At 43.7% G+C, this 26635-nt stretch overlaps 1 protein-coding gene across 3 annotated transcripts in view; it reads left to right on the top strand.

The window, feature by feature from the left end:
• ATP13A2 (ATPase cation transporting 13A2) overlaps positions 1 to 26635 on the top strand; it is a 199552-nt gene that overhangs the window by 74156 nt on the left and 98761 nt on the right. For all 3 annotated transcript variants that reach the window (XM_030186147.1, XM_030186145.1, XM_030186146.1), the window contains exons 12-18: positions 1629 to 1796; positions 10299 to 10409; positions 13444 to 13490; positions 17833 to 18021; positions 18754 to 18960; positions 20291 to 20395; positions 21895 to 22051. In XM_030186147.1, the coding sequence (XP_030042007.1) occupies positions 1629 to 1796; positions 10299 to 10409; positions 13444 to 13490; positions 17833 to 18021; positions 18754 to 18960; positions 20291 to 20395; positions 21895 to 22051 (984 nt within the window). The remainder of the gene's footprint in view (positions 1 to 1628; positions 1797 to 10298; positions 10410 to 13443; positions 13491 to 17832; positions 18022 to 18753; positions 18961 to 20290; positions 20396 to 21894; positions 22052 to 26635) is intronic.

Here is a 26635-nt window from a genome sequence, read left to right as displayed (position 1 = left end):
GGGAGGGTCGCTTGATATGGTATACTTGGATTTCAGCAAAGCCTCTGAAACAGTTCCACACAGGCAACTGATAAATAAATTGAGTGCTCTCGGTATGGGATGTAGAGTAACTGATTGGGTTAAAAATTGATTGAATGGAAGGAGACAGAGAGGAGTGGTAAATGGAGCTTGCTCTGAAGAAAAGGATGTCGTCAGTGGAGTACTGCAGGGATCGGTCCTAGGGCCGTCTGTTTTTAACGTCTTCGTGAGCGATATTGCGGAAGGGCTGTCTGGTAAGGTTTGTCTCTTTGCGGATGATACCAAACTCTGCATCAGAATGGACACCCTGGAGGGCGTGAATAACATGAGGAAGGACCTAGCACAGCTGGAGGAATGGACCGATATTTGGCAACAAAGTTTAATCCCAAAAAATGCTGGGTCATGCACTTGGGTCACAAGAATCCGAGGGAACGGTACAGTATAGAGGGTGAAGTGCTTCAGTGTACAAAGGAAGAGCGGGACTTGGGGGTGATTGTGTCTGATGACCTTAAAGCTTCCAAACAGGTAGAAAAAGTGACTGTCAAAGCCAGAAGGATGCTTGGGTGCATAAAGAGAGGCATGACCAGCAGGAAAAAGGAGGTGATAGTGCCATTGTATAAGTCTCGAGTGAGGCCTCATTTGGAGTACTGCGTGCAGTTCTGCAGACTGTACCTACGGAAAAATATAAACAAGATGGAGTCAGTCCAGAGGGCGGGTACAAAATTAGTAAGCGGTCTTGAATGCAAAAATGATAGGGTCAGGCTTATGAACCTCAACATGTATACGCTGGAAGAGAGGAGAGAGAGAGGACACACGATAAAGACGTTTAAATATCTCAAGGGCATTTATGTACAGGAAGAGCGCCTTTTTCAACTGAAGGAGAGCTCTGGAATGAGGGGGCATGTGACGACGTTAAGAGGGAATAGGCTTAGGAGTAATTTAAGTAAGTACTATTTCACAGAAAGGGTGGTGGAGACATGGAATGGCCTCCCGGTGGAAATTGTGGAGTCGAGGACTGTTCCAGAATTTAAAAAGGCATGGGCAGTGGCGTAGCGGGGGCGGTTGCCACCCGGGGCGGATCGCCGCTGCACCCCCCCCCCCCCATGTGCAGACCAACACAACACCCCCCCCACCGGCGTGGACCCCCCCCCCCCCACCGGCATAGCGCCACCCCGACACGGTCCCCACCTGCCTACGAGCTCCATCCATCTGCAGCGCTGCTGTAAAGAAGAAATCGCTCCGTCGGCCCTTCCCTCACTCACTGTGTCCCCGCCCTCTGATGTAACTTCCTGTTTCCTCAAGGGCGGGACACAGTGAGTGAGGGAAGGGCCGACGAAGCGATTTCTTCTTTACAGCAGCGCTGCAGATGGATGGAGCTCGTAGGCAGGTGGGGACCGTGTCGGGGGGGGGGGTGGACGGATGCACCCCCCCCCCCTACCCGTTGACACCCAGGGCGGACCGCCCCCACTGCCTCGCCCTTGCTACGCCACTGGGCATGGGATAAGCATGTGGGATCGCTTAGGAAAAGGAAGAGTTAGGGGTTACAGAGGATGGGCAAACTGGATGGGTCATATGGCCTTTAACTGCCGTCATGTTTCTATGTTTTACAGGCGAGAGTGTCCCTGAAATGAAGACCCCTTTACCAGATGGGCCTCAGGCTGCCATCACGGTTTATTCACCAGAGGAGCACAAACGACACACCCTTTTCTGTGGCACACATGTTATTCAAGCAAAGTCCTACACGGGAAGCGAAGTTCATGCTGTAGTAAGCCGCACAGGTAACATTTCATAATGGAAAAAGTTTACAGAGATCCTTCTTTATGGAATATTTATAAACAGCCACTCTCATTTTTCTGCGTTGCATAAGAGATGAAATATTGGATTCAAGATTGCTGACTCCTATTTTGGGGCCCCATCTTTTTCTTACCTTCTATAACCCCCCGGGACTCGGCCTTTCTGTTGTGCAGTTTTTGCCCTGCTGGAGGTAGATCTGGTAGACTTCTGGCTTCTGAAGGTGTCATTTTTGTGAGGCTGAGCTCTGGGACTTATAAACATTTCTCTATTTTGGTTCAAGCATTCGCACTATCCCAGTGTTTTCCAAACCTGGTCCTGGAGGCCCCACAGCCAGTCAGGTTTTCAGGATATCTACAATGAATATTCATGAGAGCAGGGGCGTAGCCAGAAACTCAATTTTGGGTGGGCCTGAGCCTAACATGGGTGGGCAGAAGAATTCCGCCCTGTCCCACAAGTGATTCGGTCTCTACCTCTCTCGCCTGCATGCCATATAGTCTCTGAAACATCCCCCTCCCCCACATACCTTTTAAGTAGCAGATTTTCACCAGCAGCCAGCAGAAACTAATACACACTGCTCATGTTGGCCCCACAGGCTTCCTTCTGATGCAACCTCCTGTTTCTGCATAGGCAGGAATACATCAGAGGGAAAGCTGTGGGGCCATTGCGAACAGTATGAATCAGTCACTGCTTGCTGCAATTTAGAAGGTATGCAGGAGGGACAGTTGTTGGGAGTTTTGAGCTGGTGGGGCTTGGGGATCCCTGCCAGCCATATCATAGGTGTGCTGCTACTGGGTGGGCCTGGACCCACCCAGGCTCACCCTTGGCTACGCCACTGCTTGAGAGAGATTTGCATGCACTGCCTCCACTGCACGGAAATCTCTCATATGAATATTCATTGTGGATATCTTGAAAATCTGACTGACTGACCAGGTTTGGGAACCACTGCACTCTCTCATTAAAACTATTGTAATAGACTGTATTTTACTGTTACAGTTAAATTATGTTTCAGACTTCAGATTCTTCAAAATATGGCTGCTAAACTTATCTTTCATATGAAAAAGTTTCACAGAGTGACTCCTGCTCTAATTTCTCTACATTGGCGCCCTGTGCACGCTCAAATTTAGTTCAAGCCTAGCTTGCTTTGTGTTTCAAATATTTTTTTTTTTTTTTTTACCATTTATTTTATTATTTTCAGATATAAACATATCAAAACAGAGAACAACTTTAATACAACCATATTGCTTAACACCTTTTCTGGGCTGTTCCCCATTTCTAATTCCACTCATTCAATTTCTCAGAACCCCTCTCACCCTTTCCCTTCCTCTCCTCCCCCTCCCCCCCCCCCCTCTCGACCTACTCATGCGTGCCTAACATTTACTGGCTCTTAGTGTCCCGGGAGGACAACCACTGTTCATAAAGCTTCCAAGTCTTTTGATGTTGTATTAAATGTCCATTCCGTAGCGCTGTGAGTTTGGACATAAGGCAAATGTAGTCTAATTTCTGCAGGACTCTATGAAGGCCCGGCAGTGATGGTTGTTTCCAAGCCGCTGCTAATACCAGCTTGCCTGCCACAAACAGTTGTCCAGCAAACTGGTGTATTGGATTTGGAACTCCTTCGGGTTTAAAATGTAGCAAACAATAGTCCATCTTCATTGGGTAGGTTATCCCAGTGACCTCAGTCAGAAATTTCAGAAGCATTGTCCAGTATGTCTGAGCGTGTGTACAGGCCCACCAGATGTGGAACATGTCCCCTATTCCATCGCACTGTCGCCAGCATGTAGCTGAGCATCCTCTAAACATCTTTGCAATGCGATGCGGGGTATAGTACCAGCAATATAATATCTTGTGTCCATTCTCAATCATAGAACTAGAAATCGAGACCTTAAGCAAAGATTTAAATGCTAATTTCCATTGTTGAAAAGTATATGTTTCCTTCAAGGCTTCATTCCATATAGCTAAATAATGTTCTACGGGGTTGGAGTATAGAAGCAATGCTTCATAGAGTCTTGATATGCTCCCCTTACCTCCCCCTCTCATCATACACATTTCTATCTTAGTTTCTGATAAGTTAAGCTCATCTCTTGCCCTTCGCCTTATAAAGTCCTGTACTTGGTAGTATTGGAAAGCCTGTAAGGAGGATAAACCATGTTCCCTGCAGAGCTCTTCAAACGCTATTGTCGTATTCTCTTCCCACATTTGGCCCAACGTGCACAGACCCATATCTTCCCAGCCACAGTAGGCCGTGTCATGTCTTCCTGGTGTAAAGTGTGGAGCAAATCTAAGGTACATGTGCCGAAAAAACTTACGTCCTGGAAAAAACTGTTCTCGCACCCCACTCCAGGTGTGCAAGGGCCACTGCATCAGCGGCGGGCATCCCTTGATAAGTTCATCCAACTCCTGTTTAGCTAGCCATGGAATAGCCCTAAGCGGGAAGGGGCCCACCCAGCCCTGCTCCATCCTGACACTCAATTTTTCTGTGTCTGTGAACCAAGCCGCTATTGTTCTAAGATGTGCCGCCTGGTAATATAGGGTGATAGAGGGGACCCCCATCCCTCCCTGCTGCCTTGGTTGGTACATAACTTCTCTTTTAACTCGTGGTGGTCTTTTTTTCCAGATGAAGGAGAAGATGTCCCTCTGGAGGCCTCGTAGGAAGCTATCTGGGATGGAGATTGGTAATGCCATAAAGAGATACAGTATCCTTGGGAGTACTACCATTTTTACTGCACTTATCCTCCCAACCCAGGACAACTGTAGACCCCCCCATCTTTGCAAGTCTTGCAGCAAACGCTTCGCTATCTCGGGGAAATTAACCTGGTATAGCTCCTTGATGTCTCTGGGAATATTAACCCCTAGGTATCGAATGTATCGCGATGCCCATCGAAACGGAGTTGCCTGCTGCAGACGGGATTTTTGTTCAATGGGAATATTTATGTCAAGCACTTCAGATTTGTCCAGATTAATCTTAAACCCCGAGACTTTCCCGTATGCATTTAGCATCTCTAATACTTTCGGAAAGGAGGTCTCAGGATCTTTTAGCATCAGCAAGACGTCATCTGCAAAGAGAAGCGTCCGCGTTTCAATTCTTCCCAATCGTGGCCCCTTTACTTCTGGATGTGCCCTAAGCCTAACCGCCAGCGGCTCCATTACAATGGCAAAAAGCAGGGGGGACATTGCACATCCCTGCCTTGTTCCTCTATATAAATTGAAGGGCTCTGTCAGTCTGCCATTTACTCTAATGGAGGCCTGAGGGGTTTTATATATTAGACGAAGCCAGCGGAGGAAACGCCCAGTGAATCCCATTTTATCTAGCACTCCAAACAAGAAGGACCAGCTCACTCTGTCAAACGCCTTTTCGGCATCTAGTGACAGAATGCATAATGGAGACCGCGTGTCCTGTGCATGGTATACCAAATGTAGTGCTCTACGTATATTATCGAATGTCTGTCTCCCATGCACGAAACCTGCCTGATCCTCATGAACTAGAAAGGGTAAATGTTTTTGCAGTCGTGTTGCCAAAATCTTTGTGAAGATCTTATAGTCTATCCCTAACAGTGAGATAGGCCTATAAGATCCACAGAGCTGTGGGTCCTTCCCTGGCTTGTGGATGACCGTAATATTAGCCAAATTCCAGGTTGGGGGGAGCCCCGGACTATCCTCTAGGGAATTAAACACTTGCAATAGCAGCGGGGCCAACAGCTTCCCAAATGTTTTATAGAATTTGCCAGTGAAGCCATCGGGTCCTGGAGCCTTACCTGCCGGGAGCTCCTTAATAGCGTGAATAACCTCTTCCATTTCAATAGGGTGCGCTAGCATCTGAGTGGCACTAGATGTCAGTCTTGGAAGCTCCAACCCCTCTAAGTAATCTGTTATCTCTATGTGATCTGTCTCCTCACCTCTGGTGTATAACTTCTCATAAAAGTCTTTGAATGCTAGTTCTATATAATCAGAGTCTGTGTGGGTGTCCCCTCCCTCATCCCTTAGGCTCGCAATTATGTTGCGGTTCGCTTGCTGTTTTAGCCTATAGGCCAGCAGACGGCTAGCCTTATTACCAAATTCATAGTGAGTCTGTTGAGCCTTCTGAAGACTCTCGGAGATATCCGCCAGCTCCAAATCACAGATTTGATCCCGCAGCCGGCTAGCTCTATCTAAGCTCGCCTGCTTATGTTCCGATCCACCACTATGAAGCCTGGCTTCTTCCTGTTCTAGTTGTTTCCGGAGAGTCGCCTCTTTTAACATCCGCTGTTTCCTAGTGTGTGCTTTCAGCGCTATGAGGTGACCCCGCATAACTGCCTTAAATCCCTCCCAGACTATTATCGGTGAAACTGTCCCATTATCATTGAATTGGATATATTCTTTAATATTGGTTTCAATGCTAACTAGATTAGCCGGATCCTGCAGAAGAGCATCATCCAGACGCCAGCTTTTCTGTCTCCCTCGCGTATTGGGTAATGTCAGCTGCATCAGAACCGGAGAGTGGTCTGACCAAGTTCTAGGTAAAATCTGCTGTGTCCCTGCCAATCCTGCTATCGCTGCTTCTCCTAGCCAGTAGTCAATCCTGGAGGATGACTTATGTACTGCAGAATAGTAAGTATAGCTGCGCTTTCTTGGGTGTACCCGCCGCCACAGGTCTATTAGGTGCCAGTGATTCACAAATTCGTACAATTTTGCTCTATCTCTTCGGCCATATTGTATGCTACTCGAGGAGTTGTCTAGATGAGCCTGCATGGTAAGGTTAAAATCCCCCCCCACCAATAGGGAGCCCTCTACATGTTTCTGGAGCAGTTGGTCCAACTCTGAAAAAAAACCCTCCTGCTGTGCATTCGGCCCATACACGTTTACTATAGTAAAGATCTGTCCTAACAGCGACAACACTACCAGGAGGTATCTTCCCCCCTTGTCTCTGGTCACTTTAAGTATGTTCCAAGGTTTATCACCTACAAATGCCATCATTACCCCTTTACTCTTTGTGTTGTCGCTATTGGACGCAAAATATATATGGGGATATTTCTTATGGTAGCACAAATATTCATGTCTGGACAGCAAGTGGGTCTCCTGCACCAGGACCACATCTGCTCGCAAACGGAGCATTTCCCTAAACAGGAGTTGTCGCTTTCTCGGGATATTCAACCCTCTGGCATTAATCAGTAGTAGGTTGATATCTGCCATAAGATGTCATAATAAATTGCTCTATTGCCTGCTAATCTCTGAGTCATTATGCTTCTTTGCCTATTTCCTAGTGGTTTCCTCTGATGAGCCCTCCCCTTACCATCCTGATAGGCCTCTTTCTTGTCCCTATCCCAGGGTTTCCCTCCCTCCCCCCTCCCCCCTCCCCTCTTTAGAAAGCTGCCCCTGTATATCACTAAGGGCATTCTAGAAGGAAGTGTAAGCTGTTCAGTCCGTGTTTCCGCGGAGGCTCCTACATCTTTGAGTAAAGCCTTATCTCTTTGCAATTTTTACCTTTCTATAAATTTAAGTGACAACAGAACAACATAACAGGTGTTTGCATAGTATTAACAAAACAAAATACATCACCCAATCACTTCCTAAGGTCCAACTTTTTCTTTTTTTGCAGCATTGCCACTGAGCGCACGTTCAATCAACTTCTGTCTTTTTGCCAATTCAACAATTGCTCCTTAACCGAGGCTTCCCAGTGAAGTGCTTCTCAATCAGGTCACTTTTGCTGCCGACTGTTGGCGTTTTAGGCGTCGCTGACCATTGCCTACTCGTTGCCATTTAGGCGGTATCACCCGGGTTGGGCCTCTCTTTGCTGCTGTCGTCGGGGTTGATGTCTCCATCTCGACTTCCTCTGGCAGCACTTCTTTCGCCTCTGCAAGTGTTCTTATGTGCTGCATTTTACCCTCTTTATAAAATACTAGCGCAAATGGATGTCTCCATCTATACCGGATCCCCAGTTCTTGAAGTCTTCTAGTGACTGGTTTGAGTTCCGCTCTGCGCTTCAATGTAGTGGCTGCCAGATCTTGATACACTTCAACTGTGTATGTATCCCACTTAAAATTTGGGGTCTGTCGTGCCGCTTTTGCCACCTGCTCCTTCATCTTAAAGTCTCTAAAGCACACTATTATGTCCTTAGGCAGATTGGCACGTGGGGAGCTGAATGCCCGGTGAGCTCTCTCAATGAGGATCGCGGTTGGTTCTATTGCTGTACCTCCAGCTGTTAGCAGATCACTCGTCAGTCTTTGTATAGTATCCTCACAGTCAATGTAGGCAGGGGACTCTGGCAGGCCACGAAACCGCAAATTACATCTGCGACTACGGTTCTCCAGATCCTCTAACTTGTCGAGGACCTGCTGGTGGGCCAGCTGGCTTTCCGTGGTTCGCTGATCTAAGGTCTCGAGTGCATCTGATTGGGCATCAAGCCGATTTTCTGCCTCCTCCAATCGAGAACCTAGCTCTCTTATTTCACCTTTGAGATCTGCCCCCATAGTCACCAGCTCACCTCGCATTGCTTTCAGGTCTGCCCGAATCTCCTGAAGCCACTTCTGCCACTCCGGACCCATTTCTTCCTCGGGCTCCTCCTGATCTTTATTGGTGTGTGCTTCCCCTGCGGGTGTTAATTCTACCAGTTCCGCTACCGCGATCGCCCGTTCCGGGCGATTCGATGTTGCGGCCGCCATTTTGTTTTCGCCACGCGCCAACGGTGTAAATGCAAAGCGGGAGAAATTCAGTCTCTCCGTCTCCGTCTGCATCGGAAATTTAATCCCACTGTGTTGCGCTCTCCTCCGCTCGTGTTTTGCAGTTATTTCGCCGCTTGAAACAGGCTATTTAGCTTATAAATCTCCGCGGATTATACGGAGCTCAGCTAGCATGCAGCCATGCCGTTTCGTGACGTCACTTCCTCCGTGTTTCAAATATTTAATGAATTGTCGCCAGCTTATTTTGTTAAACGTAGTTGTTTTTGCCTTTGTTAGATCTATATGTACAGCTCCTTCTTTTTCCATCTTTTGTGAGAATTAGGTTTAAAACATTTTTAGAGAATTCTTTTGGTTTTCAGGCTGTACAGTTTTGGCTGCAACTTCCTCCTATGGCCCTTTTTTGGAAGGAACATAAAACGTTTTTATTTAAGAAATTCTACACTTAAATATTTTATGTAGTTTTATGTTCAAATCGTGTTAATTAACATCAAACAAGTTACAAGACAAAGGCAAACGCACCAGAATTACATAGCTTAATGTCCAAGAAACAATTAACCCCCTTCCCAGAACAACTTCCTAAAGTTTCCATTGTTCTTTTACGCTTTGAACCGCTATGTGGTGGGGAGTTAGTGGTAGATAAGCAACATGTCACTTCACATCACTTGTGTTTGCTAAGGTGTGGGTGGTCGGTCTCAAATGAGACAGTAGCTCCCCGAGCTCTGTGACAAATCTCCCTTGCACCCCAGAATTTACCAGAGACCAGAGTTGAACAATAAACAGCATTACTGGCACATACTTGAGGAGAAGGAGTGGCCTAGTGGTTAGGGTGGTGGACTTTGGTCCTGGGGAACTGAGGAACTGAGTTCGATTCCCGGCACAGGCAGCTCCTTGTGACTCTGGGCAAGTCACTTAACCCTCCGTTGCCTACCGCATTGAGCCTGCCATGAGTGGGAATGCGCGGGGTACAAATGTAACAAAAATAAATAAATAAAATACTTATTAACTGAACTGTTGAGTGCAGCGTACAAAAAGTATTTAGAGAATATAAACAATCAGTTTGATCATTAAGCAGACATTAACCTACATGAAGAAATGCCAACAACTGACAAATTGGGGCTGAAAAAAGTAAAGAAAAACAGAAAATAAAACACTCTGCAGGATATACACCCAGTTCAAACGGGACACACTGTGATAGGCTGGAGATGTTGATTTCCTAGATATTTCTTTGAGAGCTGTAATACTGAATAAGGCTTCACTTGTGGTTCTCAGCCATGTGGTTGTTGTGTAACATGTGCTGAAATTAAACCTTTTATCGCCCTCCAAGTAATCTTTTCCTGGACTGAATGGCTCCAAATGCAGTTTCTTGCTATTTCCAATTCTGAGTGAAATTTGAACAGATACACAATATCAACTGGCTCCCCTTTATTTACATGGTTGTTCACCCCTTCAAAGAAATGTAGTAGATTAGTGAGGCAAGATTTCCCTTCACTAAATCCATCTTGACTTTGTCTCATTAATCCATGCTTTTGAATATGCTCTGGGTTTCACTCTCTGGTCCAAGTTCAGCAGAAGGTAACTACAGAGAGAGAGAATGCCCAGGGACAAGTACTTGCACAAGCCATTGATCAGCTGGTGTACTCCGGTTCACAGTAATTATGAGGAGTTCACAAATCAAAGTGTAATAATTTCATATCAGCCTGCATTTTATGAAGGTAATATGATTTCATTTAATGAACAGTTTTCAACTGAGAACCATGTCCATAGTAATTGGTAGCTTAAAATCTTCAGAAGCATTGACACTTGTCATTTTTTTACTTTTTAATCCTTTGGCAGGATTTTGCACAGCTAAGGGTAACCTAATCAGCTCCATCCTTCACCCCAAGCCCGTAGGCTTCAAATTCTACAGAGATGCCTTAACCTTTGTCCTTTTCCTTGGAATTCTCGGTAAGGCTGTGGAATGTTTGCAGTTGGTGATTTCAGGCAAGCTAAACATTTAAGCGAAAGAGGGGGGGGGCAAGATGCTATGATTTGAATGTACAATTGTACGTAGCATGGGTAGCATGTTAAATGGATCTTTTTATTTTTGTCTTATTTTATTACATTATTTTAATTGTCTCCTAAAGCATGTTTGATACCAACATGTTGAGTTTAAACTATTCTGGATTTTCAAGATCATTTGGGGAGAAACCCCTAAGTATTTATGTAATGGTGTAGCAAATTATGTTCCTGGGCATCAGCTTTGTTCCACAAATCAAATGTTGGTGTCCAGTTCTATAAAGTACATCAAAATGCAGCGTGCTGAGCATGAATTCTATAACGGCATCTGGTCTCCCAGCTTCTGTTGTTATGCATCAGTATTTAGGCTCATCCATGGACACCATGTCTATGACGGTCATAAATGCATGTACCTAAATGCACCACAATATGCTATAGTCTAAGTGTGTAATTGGTTGACACACCCATGCTCCGCCCATTCATCTCCCACCTGTAAATGCCCCCTTGCAGTTATATGCTATGTGACTTAGGTGCTCATAATATTTCTATTTTTATCTTAAAAATTGAATGTTGTCAGGACTTTGACCCAAAAATTCAGTGCTCTGGTTTCTATAATGCACATGTGATATCTTCTTATTGCGGTTGTACAACTAAGAGTATGTCTGTTATGGGACGAACTTTGCCTGTGTTTTTCTGGCACAAGCATGCACAAAATTATACGTTGCTTTTGAGCAGGTGTAAATGTGAGAGTCTGATTTCCTTGGGGTGATTACAGGTTCGATATATATGTGCCTATCTGCCTTGTTAAAACATTGTCTTCTATAAAGATTTTTTTCCTGTAAAGGTCTTTTGTAAAATGGCCTTGTGGTATATGTATGTACAGGTATGCATGCAGACACACATCTAGACCTTCCTGGGGTGTAGTTGCAGCATTCCCGTGTATTTTATAAAATAGTAGTGGACATGCACATGTTTGTGGACATGCACTCTTGGGGCTGGTTCTAGGTGCCTGTTTTATAAAATAAACCAACAAAGACTGGTGCTAATATTCAATATTTAAAGTGAAAGAACTGGCAAGTACCACATATCACACCTTCACTTAAATCTTTAAAAGATGTCAGATTTTCAGAAGGTAATGCTGGCGTAGGGTTCATATGATATATGGGCTGTGCATGAACTGCAGGCTAGCATTACCTTCTGAAGATCCAACATCTTCTCTTTTTTAAATGAAAGCGTGATGTGTCCTTTATGAAATAGGTGCTTTTAAAAATAAAATCAAGCTGCCTGGATGTATGCATGTACTTTGCATCTCTGCCCCTGCTCTGTCCAAACTGCATCCCAGTAATACATACACTATACCTAACCACTATACCTCTATTCAAGAAATCTCGACTGCCCCAACTTGACATTTCGACCATTAGATGGTAAGCTCCTTTGAGCAGGGACTGGCCTTTTTTGTTAAACTGTACAGCGCTGCGTAACCGTAGTAGTGCTCTAGAAATGTTAAGTAGTAGTAGTAGTATTATAGTAACATAGTAGATGACGGCAGAAAAAGACCTGCACAGTCCATCCAGTCTGCCCAACAAGATAAACTCATATGTGCTACTTTTTATATATACCCTACTTTGATTTGTATCTATACCTACATATATATCATATGTAGATGATATCTTTTGATAAACCTTCTTTTTATGCATGTATTTGCCCAGACAATATTGTAAGAACCATTTTCCACATGTAGAACATAGCTGACTTGTGATAAACACTGTACAAAATTACCCCACAAAGTTAGCTGTGCTGATGTATTTATATGCATGGCATGTTGTTTGCCCTCTGAGAGGAAAAGCATTGTTCAGTTCAGTTGTTTTCTTTCCTGAAGATTCTTTACTTTTGTAACGTAGGGTTAGAGGCCATGCAGACCATCTGTGTGTGAAGTGGTTTATTTAAGTGACAATCAAGCTCATTTTCAAAGCACTTAGCCTCCCAAAGTGCTTTGAAAATATGCCTCAATGGCAATAGTGAATTTAGATGCTTGGGAGTACAAGTTGCTGAAGACCGATAGCTTCTATTCCATGCACCATGGGAAGGAGCTTTTTATGTGGGGAGAACGAGGACTTCTTCCGCAGTTGACAGCTTATCCAGCATTGCGAAGGAATTCTACTTTGTTGTGGTGGTTTCCAGCTGTTAGGAAAATTCCTTATAAAAGAATCCATGATGATTTTTCTTATCAGGCTAGTAAATTGTGGAACTCTATAGCTGAACAGTTTCGTGTGATTTCTAGTTATTTACAATTCCGCTAGGGATTGAAAACTTATCTTTTTGATAAATATTTGAATGATTAAGTTTTTTGTAAGTTTTCCCAACTTTCCAGTATACGTTTTATAGATCCTTTATTGATATTAGCAGGATATAAATACATAGAGTGGAGGAGTGGCCTAGTGGTTAGAGCACTGGTCTTGCAATCCAGAGGTGGCCAGTTCAAATCCCACTGCTGCTCCTTGTGATCTTGGGCAAGTCACTTAACCCTCCATTGCCTCAGGTACAAACTTAGATTGTGAGCTCTCCTGGGACAGAGAAATATTCAGAGTACCTGAATGTAACTCACCTTGAGCTACTACTGAAAAAGATGTGAGCAAAATCTAAATAAATAAAGATTCTAGAATTCTAAAGAATAACAAGATTCCATGTAGAACCCCAAAGAGTAACAAGATTCTTTGGGGTGGAGGAGTGGCCTAGTGGTTAGAGCACTGGTCTTGCAATCCAGAGGTGGCCAGTTCAAATCCCACTGCTGCTCCTTGTGATCTTGGGCAAGTCACTTAACCCTCCATTGCCTCAGGTACAAACTTAGATTGTGAGCTCTCCTGGGACAGAGAAATATTCAGAGTACCTGAATGTAACTCACCTTGAGCTACTACTGAAAAAGGTGTGAGCAAAATCCAAATAAATAGAATAGAGTCTTACTACTTCTTTTTTTTTCTCCCAGCTTTTATCGGGGACATGTACAGCATTGTAGTTTTGGTTAAAAACAAGGTAAGACTTTGGACTCTGATCTCATCTTATCATTATCTTGTGAATATTTCTAGATCTTCAAAAGTAAAGTATAAATCATTGATAAATCGGTTCCCTTTTATAGTTATGGCTGAGAAACTTATATAACATTAAAAAACTATATAGAAGGTAGTATTAAGGTTGCTGCGGTAAATGGCTTGTAAGCCACTTGCAGCTGCAGACTGAACTAACCCGGATATTCAATGCCAGGGCATGCACAGCTCCCGGGATTGAATAGCTGGGGAATGTGCACTGACTCAGAAGTTAACTGGGCACCGGCTGATATTCAGGATACATAAAGTTAAAACAACCTTTTCACAGTTAGCTGTGTTTTAAGCCTGTAAACTGTATTGATATTTCTTGAAGTGTATTTCTCTAGTTTGCCCAGCAGGTGGTGCATGTTTATGTTTAAAGCTGTTACAGAGAAAAGACTATTCCTTCTTTAGTTAGCACACTCAGAAGTAACTTGCAGTGATGTGGCCAGCTACTTTTTTAAAAATGTTGTTCTGGGCTCTGATTGGCCCAGAAGCCCAAATTCAGTCTGGAAATGCTGGAGTTTTCTCCAGTCTCAGAAAGATCTGTTCACTGAGACCCTGTGAGCAGTTAAATTCTATTACCTGTGAACAGCTGTATTTCCTGTACTCTCCAGGCACTATTAAGGCAGTGAACAAATGTTTAGATAGTTTTATAGTTGATCCATATTCAGTTACCTGTTATTGTTTTCTGATTGCTCCTTTTCTGTTTCACTGTTCTAATTTTTCATGAGAAAAAACCTTCTTTAGTTTATTGCCCGTGTTTGTCTGGACTAAGAATCCTGGTGGTTTGTGTGTTGGGTCTTTGAGTGCTGTCAAGGAACTGTGGGACCACTGGGAGTGTGTTTCCCAGTAACCTAGAAATCACTGGGGAATATCTTGAGAGCGGGAAACTCGCTCACAGGCGGTTGAGACCCAGTCGGTGGGAGGAGGTGCTAGTGTTAGTGTAGAGCACATGCACCGATGCAGACGGACCTGAGCTGTACTGGGGATAGACCCTCTAAGTGGCCGCAGGGTTAGCCCCAGGCAGGTGGCTAGGTGTTTCATGACACCAACCCTGGACAACCTCTAACCTAGCTGGTTAGGGAGTGGCTGCTTAGAAGGCCCGTTTACAGAGAGGAACAATAAGGTAGAGTTCATTCAGTAGAAATTGTGTGAAAACTAGCAGTATAGCTGTGGTAGAAAAACTCTGGTATTTATTTATTTATTGCATTTGTATCCCACATTTTCCCACCGATTTGCAGACTCAATGTGGCTTAAATAATACATCCTAACAATTTTCAATCAAGAGTAGATAAAACCATTGGCTACATAAAGAACAAGTGTAACATAATGGATAAAATCAATTCAATAAATCAGAAAACAAACTGATTAAACAATTCGATAAATCAAAAAACAGACAGATTCTCTAGTAAGTAATGATGTATTGGAGTTCCTGTTATTGATTATTATGGTAAGTCAGGACCTGATAGAACTTTTGGGGGGAAAAATTGTGATCACCTGGCACATTCCCATTCCTATTAATAAAAAGCTTGTCACAAGAGCGACTGTTCTACGTAGAACCAGAAAATAGCATCAGTGATCAAGAAAAATTTAGCAGAAAAATCCAAAAAAGTGTCCCTGTTGTAATGGATGCCATTGGCTTGGTTAAAAAGAACTGTAGAAGGGTCTGTCTTTGGCAAAAAATGCAAATATTACATAAGAACCTAAGATTTGCTCTAGTGAAACAGACAAGGTTTTTGGAACCCAGCAGCCTGTCACTGAGTGACCTGTCGAAGTCATAAGTACCTGGCAGATTCCAAAAATTAGAGCAGTAAAGGTAAATTTGAGAGGTTGAGTTCATACCCAGCAAATGTTAACTTAGGAATGGGATCAGTTACAAGCAACTGCGTACGATAATACCAAGTGAGAATGCTTGTTTACAGACAGTATAAAAATGTTTTAATAGAATAGACATGACTGAAGAAAAGTGGAGCTACGGTCAAAGTTTTGGTCAATGAACTTTAGTCCTGAGTGCTGTAAAGCCATGCATTTGGGGTACAAATATTTGTCATTGAGGAGTAATCTTCTAAACTGACCTTTTGATATCCAGTCAATATAATAAAGCAACAGGGAAAACTTATAGCATGCTCAATCACATCCATATTCCTCCTAATCAGAAGTAGAATCAGTTGAACTGGAAATATTGGTCTTTTGAAGATCACTAGTGAGGCCTCACCTTCCTAATGCAAAAAATGATACAGGGCCAGCAACAAAACCCTATAATAACACACTCAAAATGTGCTCACCATAAGAAAGCAGGGAACGTGGGATACGATAGCTACATTGACAAAGAAGTTTAGGAATAAGAGGACATTATAAGGTTGAAGAGAGAGAGGTTCAGAGACAGCATGAGAAGTACCTTTTTACTTGGTGGTAAATGGGGCTCCTGGATTCCTACAATGATGTGGAACATGCTGCAAAGTTGGGCCTTGCCGTGGAATTACCCAGACCCTGCAGAATCGCAAGAGCTATGAGCCTTTCTCTTAACAAGCTTCTCCGATTCCTGTTGATCCCAGCCAGGAAAAGGAGAAAAAGTGATTGTGCCTTAAACCATGTTCTTCTCTGCTGCCACCCAGACCTAGAACTGTATCGCACTACGGGGTCCCTCACAGTTTGAGACCTAACACTCTAGCCCCTGTTGAAACTAATACTCCAGAGAACTGGGGCAAGTCACTTGCTCTCTGGTACCTCTATGTATCCATCTGTAACATGAGGAGGGGTAGAATGATGAAGAGATGTCTCAGGGAATATGATAGAGGTTTATAAAATTGAATGGGATGGAATTTTTTTTATTTTATTTTTGTTACATTTGTACCCCACGCTTTCCCACTCATGGCAGGCTCAATGCGGCTTACATGGGGCAATGGAGGGTTAAGTGACTTGCCCAGAGTCACAAGGAGCTGCCTGTGCCTGAAGTGGGAATCGAACTCAGTTCCCCAGGACCAAAGTCCACCACCCCAACCACTAGGCCATTCCTCCACTTAAGTAGAACAGTTTTCTAATCTTTCAAACAACACTATTAAACCAGAGGGCATGATATGAAAATAATGCAGATTGAGTTCATGCAGTGCCTAATTAAGCCGTGGAATCTCTTGCTAGAAAATGTGGTCAAGGTAAGTAATGTAGTGGGACTCAAAACTACTACTACTACTATAAATCACTTTTATAGCGCTATCAGTCGTACGCAGCGCTTTACAATTGAACATGAAGAAGAAAGACAGTCCCTGCTCAAAAGAGCTTACAATCTAAATCAAGAAAAAGAGACAGGACGAAAAAGGATAAGGGAAGGACAGACAGAAGGACACATAAGGATAAGATAAAAGTTGCAAGTCAGGAGTCGAAAGCAGCATCAAACAGGTAGGCCTTTAGCCCGGATTTGAAGGCAGCCAGGGATGGAGCTAGACGTAATGTCTCAGGAAGCCTATTCCAGGCATAAGGTGCGGCGAGATAGAAGGAGCGGAGTCTGGAGTTAGCGATGGAGGAGAAGGGTGCAATTAGGAAAGATTTGCCCAGTGAATGGAGTTTTAGGGAAGGAGTGTAGGGAGAGATGAGGGTGGAGGTAGTGAGGGGCTGCAGAGTGAATGCACTTATAGGTCAACAAGAGGAGCTTGAATTGTATATGGAAACGGATAGGGAGCCAGTGAAGTGATTTCAGGAGAGGGGTGATATGGGCATAATGACTTTGGCGAAATATTAGTCGTGCGGCAGAGTTTTGAATAGATTGGAGAGAGATGGCTGAGTGGAAGACCTGTGAGAAGCAAGTTGCAGTAGTCTAAGTGAGAGGTGACGAGAGTGTGGATGAGGGTTCTGATAGCATGTTCAGAAAGGAAAGGGCGAATTCTGGCGATGTTATAAAGGTTTGAACAAGCTCTTGGAAGAAAAATCCATAAAAACCTATTAATCAAGTAGAGGAGGGAGACCCATTCTTCACCCTGGAAATGAGCTGTAACAAATAGAACTACATTTTGGGATCTGCTACTACTTGTGGCCTAGACTAGCCACCGTCAGAGACAGAATGCTGGGCTCGATGGATTTTGGTTGGTCTCAGTATAGATTGTTTGATATTCTTATGATTGTTCCTCCTTTCTTCTCTCCTTAGGGAGGTTTTCTACAGTTTACCTAATCAGGCATCCCAAGCGTGGATGTATGGATATGTCTGATAGGACCCTGTTTGGATGCTAAACATACATAGTATAAAAGGAAAGTAAAGCTCTGTATGTACTTTTCTTTCTTTTGATGCATATCACTAGGTTCCTGTGCCACAGATAGTGATCCGGGCCCTGGATCTCGTCACCATCATTGTTCCCCCTGCACTCCCAGCTGCAATGACAGTGGGCACCATATACGCTCAGAGCCGACTGAAGAAGCACGGCATCTTTTGCATCAGTCCCCCTCGCATCAACGTCTCTGGCAAGATCAAACTAGTTTGCTTTGATAAGGTGAGCACTGGAGCCACACAAGAGAGATAACCAGCGCTGTGAGAGTTGGAGGGGGGGGGGGGGTAGGAGAAGCTCTTGCAATATTAGTGGGTATGCTGTTTCGTAATCTTCAGCTCTGATTGCTGTTGCTATATTTATTTATTGCATTTGTATCCCACATTTTCCACCTATTTGCAGGCTCAATGTGGCTTACAGAGTTTTGTTACGACATAGTCATTCCAGGATATCAGATACAATTAGTAATATACAGAGATTAAGAAAGGGAAGAGAGAAGGAAGGTGTTGGGCAGGATACTACTACTACTATTTAGCATTTTTATAGCGCTACAAAGCGTACGCAGTGCTGTCTGATCACTATAAATCAAATAAATATTGCCGTGGTTGAATTGCTTAATTTTCGGCTTTTTCAGTAACAGACAGGTAGCAGCTATTCAACTTTGTTGTGTCAATTTCTAGACGATTTGCCCAGCTAATGTCAGTAATCAGGTAAAACTTTGACTCTGAAAATTTCCCCCCATTCAAAGGTGAGCAAATGTAGCTGGTCAGAAAAAGGGCAGCTCTGGAGCTGTTTTCAGGGGTAGAAGGAATTCAGATTAGCAGAGTTTAGCTACCCAACTGCAGTCTCAGATGCAAGTGTAAATCTAGTTGCAAAACATAGCTGGTAACAGGACGATCTGCATCCCTCTGCCTCAGTGTCTTTGTAATGGCTTGCTTTTTGCTCTTTTCTCTCTAGACTGGAACTCTGACCGAAGAAGGGCTTGATGTTTGGGGTGTGGTTCCCCTGGATAAAACTTGTTTTGTTCCTTTAGTCCACGAACCTCGCTACCTGCCTGATGGCCCCCTACTGTATTCTTTGGCCACCTGTCATTCAGTGTCTTTGCTGAAGCAGCAGCTCATTGGAGATCCAATGGACTTAAAAATGATGGAATCCACTGGCTGGGTAAGATAACTACTTGTATACCCCAGTTTGTTTTGTCCTTGCCATTCTCAGGGCACAGACCATATAAGTCTGCCCAGCACTCTTCTTGTACTAATTTAATTTCAACCTTTTATCTTTATCTGAATTTTCAGCTGAGCCTAAGCAGCTAGATGTTCAGCTGAAAATCAGCAGTAACTAGCTAAGTCTTCTCTCTTGAGAAAAATAGTTGGGATTTCCCTTTCCGCCTTCTCTTCCTATCACTGGCATGAGCCATGATTCCTTCCCCCCCCCCCCCCCCCCTCCGTGGCCTCAAAATCACCCCCTGAGCTGCAGTCGCTAAGCCCCTAAACTACAGTTCTGCCCCTTTCTTGCAGCAGCCACTAAACCTTTTTTTATAAATTCCAAGCTACGGTTGCTTCCTGCTCACCATCTCTGTAATCTTGGCCTCGCCCGAGTTCCATCTTTTCCTCCTGTAATCTTTGCAAGCTGGCAAAAAAAATGACGACCCCTGGCTTAGCCTCCTTTGTTGCTCTGGTTTATTTCTAGTGAATGCTGGAAAGGAGGAAAGACAGAGTGAATTACAGCTCAGTGAGTGCTTTTTGGTTTCTGTTGGGTGCAGCAGAGAGGGAAAGGTGAATCACCGGCCTTTATAACATAAATTCCTATGTGGTGATGAGGGGGGTCAGGGATGTGTGTGTGTGAATGATTGATTGTTGCTTTCCTTGGAAGATATGCAAACCATTGGTGGGGTACAGGTCCCACTGTAAGAGCCCTCTGAATAAGAGTACCACTGGAGGAGTCAGAGTGATGTGATAGAAGAAACCTATGCAAGAGTGGGGACCAAGTGACTATAAGCTGTTTGTGTGCCTTTTCAAAGTTCCTGGTCCTCTGTTATTATCATGTACCCTGCTGAAGGTATACATAAAGTGTATAAATGAAAGCTCCTACATTGACCTCAAGTGGTACACAAATTGTACACATGTGAAGAAGCTGTAAGTATTGACATGTACATGGTACTTGTATATTATATAAAATATGCACATACATTGCAACAATGCCCCTGAGAATGCCTATGAGCATACTATGTAAAAGTAGACACAATCTTGATGTGGGCCTGCTTTTTCTATTTGCATAACCCTGTGCAATTTCATAAGTCGCTTTACATGTGGGAGAAGCCCCTTAGTGTCTGCTTGTTGACCTGGATGCCAGCCAGGAAATTTGTTTCAAAATGAGCTTGGAGTCCTGAATGCAGCCTGTATGGAGGGGGGGAGGCTTATTGCTACCCTCAGAATCCTTATTGTACCGTGACCAGATCTAGCACCCCCTTCCATATTGTAACTTTCTGTTTCAGACACTGGACAATAATGTAACTGAACTGCAGACTACGGAACAGTTTGGCTTGAAAGTTCTGGCCGTCATGAAGCCACCTCCATTGGATGAGCAACCTCATGGGATTGTGAGTTAATACCGTGCACTGTAGCTGGAAAGGGAAGGTAGAGAGCACTAAACTGAACTGTGTCATATAGGATGGTATGGGTACGCTCCTCAATCAGTATTTCTCTTATTTCCAGCAGGCAGTAGATGGTCTCTCACAGGCTCCTGGTCTTCTCTGCTGCTTTGCTCCTGAGTTTCTCAGTTCAGTTGAGCTGGGGAGTGTATAGGCTAAGTGGTGCCTACTTTAGGAAGTGCACTTGGTGGTGCCAAGTCCCTACCTCCTGCTGCTATCCCATCAGCCTTCCTTACAGAATTTTATTTAAAAAAAACTTGGATTTTGGCATTTTCTAAATGCTTGCAGCCATAGTTTGGAGGGAGTTGATTTTTGAAGTCTGTGCGCACTGAAAACCTCTTCACAAACTGCTGGTCTGTCAGCCTTTCACAGCCGTGGTGATTACACCTTTAAATTTCAGTACAAAGATTTTTACTTTCATTTCCTTCCTATGTTGGCTGAGGCTCTTAAGCGCTACTCTTTAATGGTGGCAGTGACTAAAAGACCACTCTTCCTGTAGTGGGTGGCATAGCCTTAAAAGATGTTAAAGATAAGAAGATAGAATCTTCCTTGAAACTCTCTTTTGCTCTTTAAGCTGCCATTTGCTGGTCCTGTGTGGCTAGGGCCTCCCTCAGTTGGGTTCAGCAAGCTTCGCTGACTCTGGTTCTCCAGTTTCCCCTGGTTTTCTGGCCATTGAGAAGAGTTTAGCCAGTCCTCTGTATGATTTTCTTAGAACTTCTGTCAAGCAAATGGCTTTAGTAGTTCTGGTAGCTCTGCCATTGGGCAGCAGATGCTTCGAGACAAACTGCTTTGTGGAGAGGATTTGGAGAAACTAGTCAAGGACCAAGGAGATTCTGTGATATATCGCTTACCTGGGGACAAACCAAAAAGGTTCCTTTATGTCAAATCAGACTCGTTCTCACCTCAAAGATGCTAAATGTATAGGCCTGGTTGTACTGCTGGGAGGCTACTCCGTCTTCTGTCATTACAAGGTGGGGGGGGAGGTCTTGGGGGGGCACACTAGACCACCAGGGTGGGTGAGGGTAGGGTTGCCCACTGGGCCACCAGGGAGTTTCTCTTGGTGTTCAGGGTGGTTGGGGGGCTAGAGATCCACTGGACCTCCAGCCCCCCTGTACCCTTGTGTCAGGGGGGGGGGCAGGAAACCTGTCTGGAGGGGTATGGGGGGCTGGAGTTCACCAGACCTCCAGCCTCTTATGTGGGGGAGACATCCTGTTTGACAGGTCCAGACTTTTTTCTTTTTGACCTCCCAGACGTGTCATGCCCAGGCACAGTCCTCCCACAGACGTACCCCCATGATCAAAACTAATAGCATGCATAAACTCTAGTCCCCCTCGCTATTCTGGTGCTACTTTTCAGTGCTGTTCGGAACAGCACAGGGAATTTGATCATCGGAGCCTCAGAGATTTACAGCAGGATATGTGATGGGTTTCTTTTTCCCTCTTTCACAGAAACACCAAGTGCCAGTTGGGATCCTACGCCGGTTTCCATTCTCCTCATCCTTACAGAGAATGAGTGTCATCGCGAAGCCAGGTGGTGGTGCACAACCAGAAGCATTCATGAAAGGGGCCCCGGAAATGGTAGCCAGCCTCTGTAAAATGGAAACAGGTGAAGCAGTGATGGGCCATATTACTGTTTGCACTGGCTGGCTGCATGTAGCTGTATGACTGATCCTGAGAGCCAGACTGCATCATAGGGTGATTGTGATCTGAGGGGGGGGGGGGGAATTTTGGGGACTTTAATGTGGGAGTTAAAGCCACAGAGCTGGAAATTTGCTGATGGTGGCTCAGTTCCCCTGGGCTGAATTCTGGAATGAAACCAAAGTTTCCAGAATTGGTGGTGTTCATAAAAACATGTCTTATTGTTGCTGACAGGGAGAAAGATTGGTTCTGGTGCTGTGTTAGATCAACCTTGATGTCCTCTGTTATTTGTTACATTGTCAATCCAATGATATTAGTTAGTGCATTTTTTTCTTGCACCAAAACTGTGAGGTCATCAGTATGTAATACCTGGCTCCTAGGTTTTTGCCTTTTACTCCCATCCTACAGAGGGGCCCATGCATGTTTATTATGGGCTGCAAGACACAGAAAGTGGTTTAGCGACAAAATTAACTCATGCAGTAGACATCAGCACATGGCATATTTCAATGCAGCAAAAATAAAGTCCTGTGCGTTGATAACTGCAGTGTGAGAAATTTACTGCCACATAGAAGGGTTAGGGGGAGTTCCCAAACCAACCAACCCCCCTCCCCCATCTAGTGCCCCTCCTTCCACCCCCCGAACCAATCCAGTTTCTTCTCACCCCCTCTTTTCACAACCAAAAAGCTGCAGTAGTCTAGTATTCCTCCTCGTCCCCCATCATTACACATCTCTGGTACTGCAGTGGCCCCCTCCCAACCCAATCCCCTGTCCCTGATTTAGGGAAAAAAAATCTTTAGTGTATAGCGGCAGCCTGACTCCAGCCCAAGCCTCTGATTTCCCCCCACCCCAGACTGATACCTCAAAAGACGGAGGAGTGATACCCACTCACTCCTGCCTCCACCTCTGCTATCTTGAAAAAAATGGCAGCACCCAGCCTTGAGGAGTTGCATCCTGGGATGCACTGGGCAGGGTCAGTCTGCCATATAAGGGAAAATTTGGCACCACCAGTGTTGCTCTTCCTGTAACAGAATGGAGGTTCCAAGCACCGAATGTTTTCCATAAATTACAAAATGTTCCTGAAAGACCATAAATGCTGAGGTTAAAATAGGCTATTAAACTCAAAAAGACATCTTTCAAAGAATGGAAAGTGTAAAATCAACAAAATAGGAAAGAATGGCAAAGTAGAAGTAAAACTTGAATAAGGCAGCCAAAGGAAAAGTTCGAAATAAATTCACTATAGAGCTTAAACTACTTTGATTTGACTAATTGGTATGAAGATCGGTACAGTAAGACCTTAAATAAATATTAACATGAAATAAACACAGAAGCAAAAATGTGATAATTTTTTCATGTACTCGTAAAGCAAAAAGGGATTGTTGGATTTTATAGGAGCGGGCTTGAGTTTTAATTGATTCTTGTGTAATTTTATTTTGATTTATTGCATTTAATCCCCTTTCCTGAGGCATAAGGCAGTAAACAAATCATTTGATGTCCTTGATTAGTGTTGTATTGGGCCATAATGTGGCCTGAACAACATTTTTGGGGGGAGATCCCATGGTGTTGGGTGGACATTAGGCATCTTACCCATCTCCCCCCTCACCAAATTAAAATTAGTATACCTGTCAGAAACTCCTAAGTGCTTCCGCTGTGCCTGCCCCATGAGCATGCTCAGTTCCCATGCATGAACTGAGCACTTTTGCAAGGCTGGCATAGCCAGCGACACTTTGAGCTCCTGATAGCTGTGCTTTAGAAACTCCAGGACAGCTGGCAGAGATTGGAGCTTCCCACCAGCTACAGAAAAGTTTGTGTAGCTGCTGAGTGGGCCTGAGGTTACAGCCCTGATAAGTCAATAAATCAAATCAAATCACGTGTAGGTGTTCTTGGGGGCATAGTTTGTGCAGAGCATTGACTGATTTTTAATGTATCTGCATATTTTATAAAAATAGATGGATACATATATAAATTACATGCACATATGTGTGGGCCACACTCCCAGGGGTCCCACAGTTCCTAGAATGCACCCACAGACCCAAAACACAAATCACCAGGATTCTTAGTGAGTCCAGGACAGCAGAGCTAATAAACCAATCAATTTATTATCAGAAAAATAGAACAGTGAACGATATAAAACAGGTGGAAAAACAACAAGCAATAGGGATCAATATTAATGCTATCTAAACACTTTGTTACTACCTGGGTAGTACCTGGGGAGTTTCAGGAAAATAACTGCTCATAGGTCTTGAACAGGGTATCTGGACAAAGATGTTTACCATCTGCACTTCTGAACTGCTATAGATTTACAGCCTGCCTCACTGACAGAGACTACCCAATAATTACTGTGAATTCTTTTGGATTCGTATCAAGTAAATAAGACCTTTATTAGAGGAGCTAAATTCTACAATGATTAAGGTATATACAATGGTTAGCACATATACAATGATTAGCTCTATACACACAATGATTAGCTAAACAATCATTACATCACTGGTCTCTACATCTAAGCAATGCAAAGAGTTCTTAGACCTGGAAAAGAAGCAATAATACATACATCACTGGTCCTTACATCATCCAGGCTGGTAACATCAGCTGGGGGGGGGGGGGGGGGGGCCCGGTTCACAGCGAGAGCCAGGAGTTTCTTGGACCAGGAACAGATCCTCTGCGTAGCACGTACGTTGCTCACAGATGAGCTCACACTCTGCTGTGACAAGCCCTCCCTTTTTATTAGGCTCTGTGCTCATGCTTCTAAGGAAAATTACAGAATGCTTCTCTGTTTAGGACTGTGGGAACATGATCACATGTTTTCCAAGATCAGGTGGCTAAGCTGAACTTCTGAAAATAAGCCATCCTCCCCTTCACATACCAAATTAATTAGAGCTGTGTCTTATCTTCTGCATTCCAACTCGTTTTCACACAATTAAGGTTAAACAACCATTTTTAAACAGAATTACTTCTAATCAACAATACAGACCCTGAGTGCACTGGTCGGTCCAGACAGGGTTGAAAAACAATCTTTAAAATTCACTTCCATTACAACTTCCTAGCTGAGACTGGGGAAAATCCAGTACCTCCTGGCTGAATTTTGAACTCCAGGGCAAATCAGAGCCCAGAGCATTAACTTTTGAAAGAATATGGCCAATAGCAGGGCAGGATACTTTTTCCTCAGGGCTTAAGCTAAAAAGTCAGTCTTCTCTTCAGCAGCCTTAAAACACAGAACAAACACCACCTGCTGGCCAAACAAGAGAAATACACTGTATGAAAATATTACAATTCACAGGTTTGAAAACCCCCTGTTTCGTCACACTTGCCTTTATAAAATAAGCTTAAATAGGCATCTCTTTGCTACTTGGACATAAGTGTTGTCTTACAAAATTACCTCCTTTGTTGAACTCTTCAGCTCAGGGTGTGATGGTGGTCGAAAAAGCAAATAAATCCTAATAAATAAATAGAACAGAGATGGAGAATAAAATGGGGAATATTATAAAATAAATCAGAGTTTCAAATTTATTAGAACTTTCTATTCTGCCTGCAGGAAACCCCATCGAGGCAGCTTGCAATCTAAATTATACAAAAATTAAACCAATAATTAATTGTGACAATTATTAATTATGACTATAATTAGGACCCAAAGTGGCAGGTGGCATTGGGTGGTGGTAAATGGAATCTGCTCGGAGGAAAAGAAGGTGAGCAGTGGAGTGCCTCAGGGGTCGATTCTGTTTAATATATTTGTGCAAGACATTGCTGAAGGATTAGAAGGAACATTTTGCCTTTTTGCGGATGACACAAAGATAGCTGATAGAGTGGATATCCTGGAAGGAGTAGAAACCATGAGAAGGGATCTCCAAACGTTAGAAGAGTGGTGAAGGGTCTGGCAGTTAATACCCTATACCAAGCACAGTACTTCAAATCATAAAACATTTTTTTCAACAATCAAAATAATATTTTCATTATTTAACTTCAGTGTCCTATTGCCAAAAGCAAACAAAAGTGCTTTACACAAAATTCTTTATTTAGAAATAGTAATTACAAAATCTTAACAATCAATACTTATCTGTGTAGTATCTTTAAAACACCCTTCTAACATATTTGTATATGACATTCTCACTGTGTCATATACAAATATGTTAGAAGGATGTAAACCTCAGAACCGATCTTCCAGTGAAGGTAATATATATATATATGTGCATATGTTGAAAAGATGTTAGCCTCATGTCCAGTCTCCCAATAATGATGATGTGTCCAATCCCAGTTTGTCTGCAACAACTGCTCTCAAATGTGTTGAACCACACACAATAATGTTCAACTGTGAATCCAAATGTCTATGTAAAATACCAATCCTTTATTTCCTTGAGTTCAGCTGTTGCACATTATAAAGATGACTCTAGCTTCCCCATGGCATAACTCCAAAAGGGAAATTTTCAATAGTGTATGTCCTTGACTAATGCAGAGTTTTACAGTTAGCTTCCTCAGAAGGATATGTTCTCACAGAAGCCTTCTCCAGAGGGAATGCATTATGGATTTCGATGGGCTGGAGTGGAGCTTTTCAGGGTCTTTG

The sequence above is a fragment of the Microcaecilia unicolor genome, chromosome 13, assembly GCF_901765095.1.
Source record: "Microcaecilia unicolor chromosome 13, aMicUni1.1, whole genome shotgun sequence".
NCBI classification, from domain to species: domain Eukaryota; kingdom Metazoa; phylum Chordata; class Amphibia; order Gymnophiona; family Siphonopidae; genus Microcaecilia; species Microcaecilia unicolor.
The sequence above is the reverse complement of the archived record's forward strand: the minus strand, read 5'-3'. Positions and strand labels throughout refer to the sequence as shown.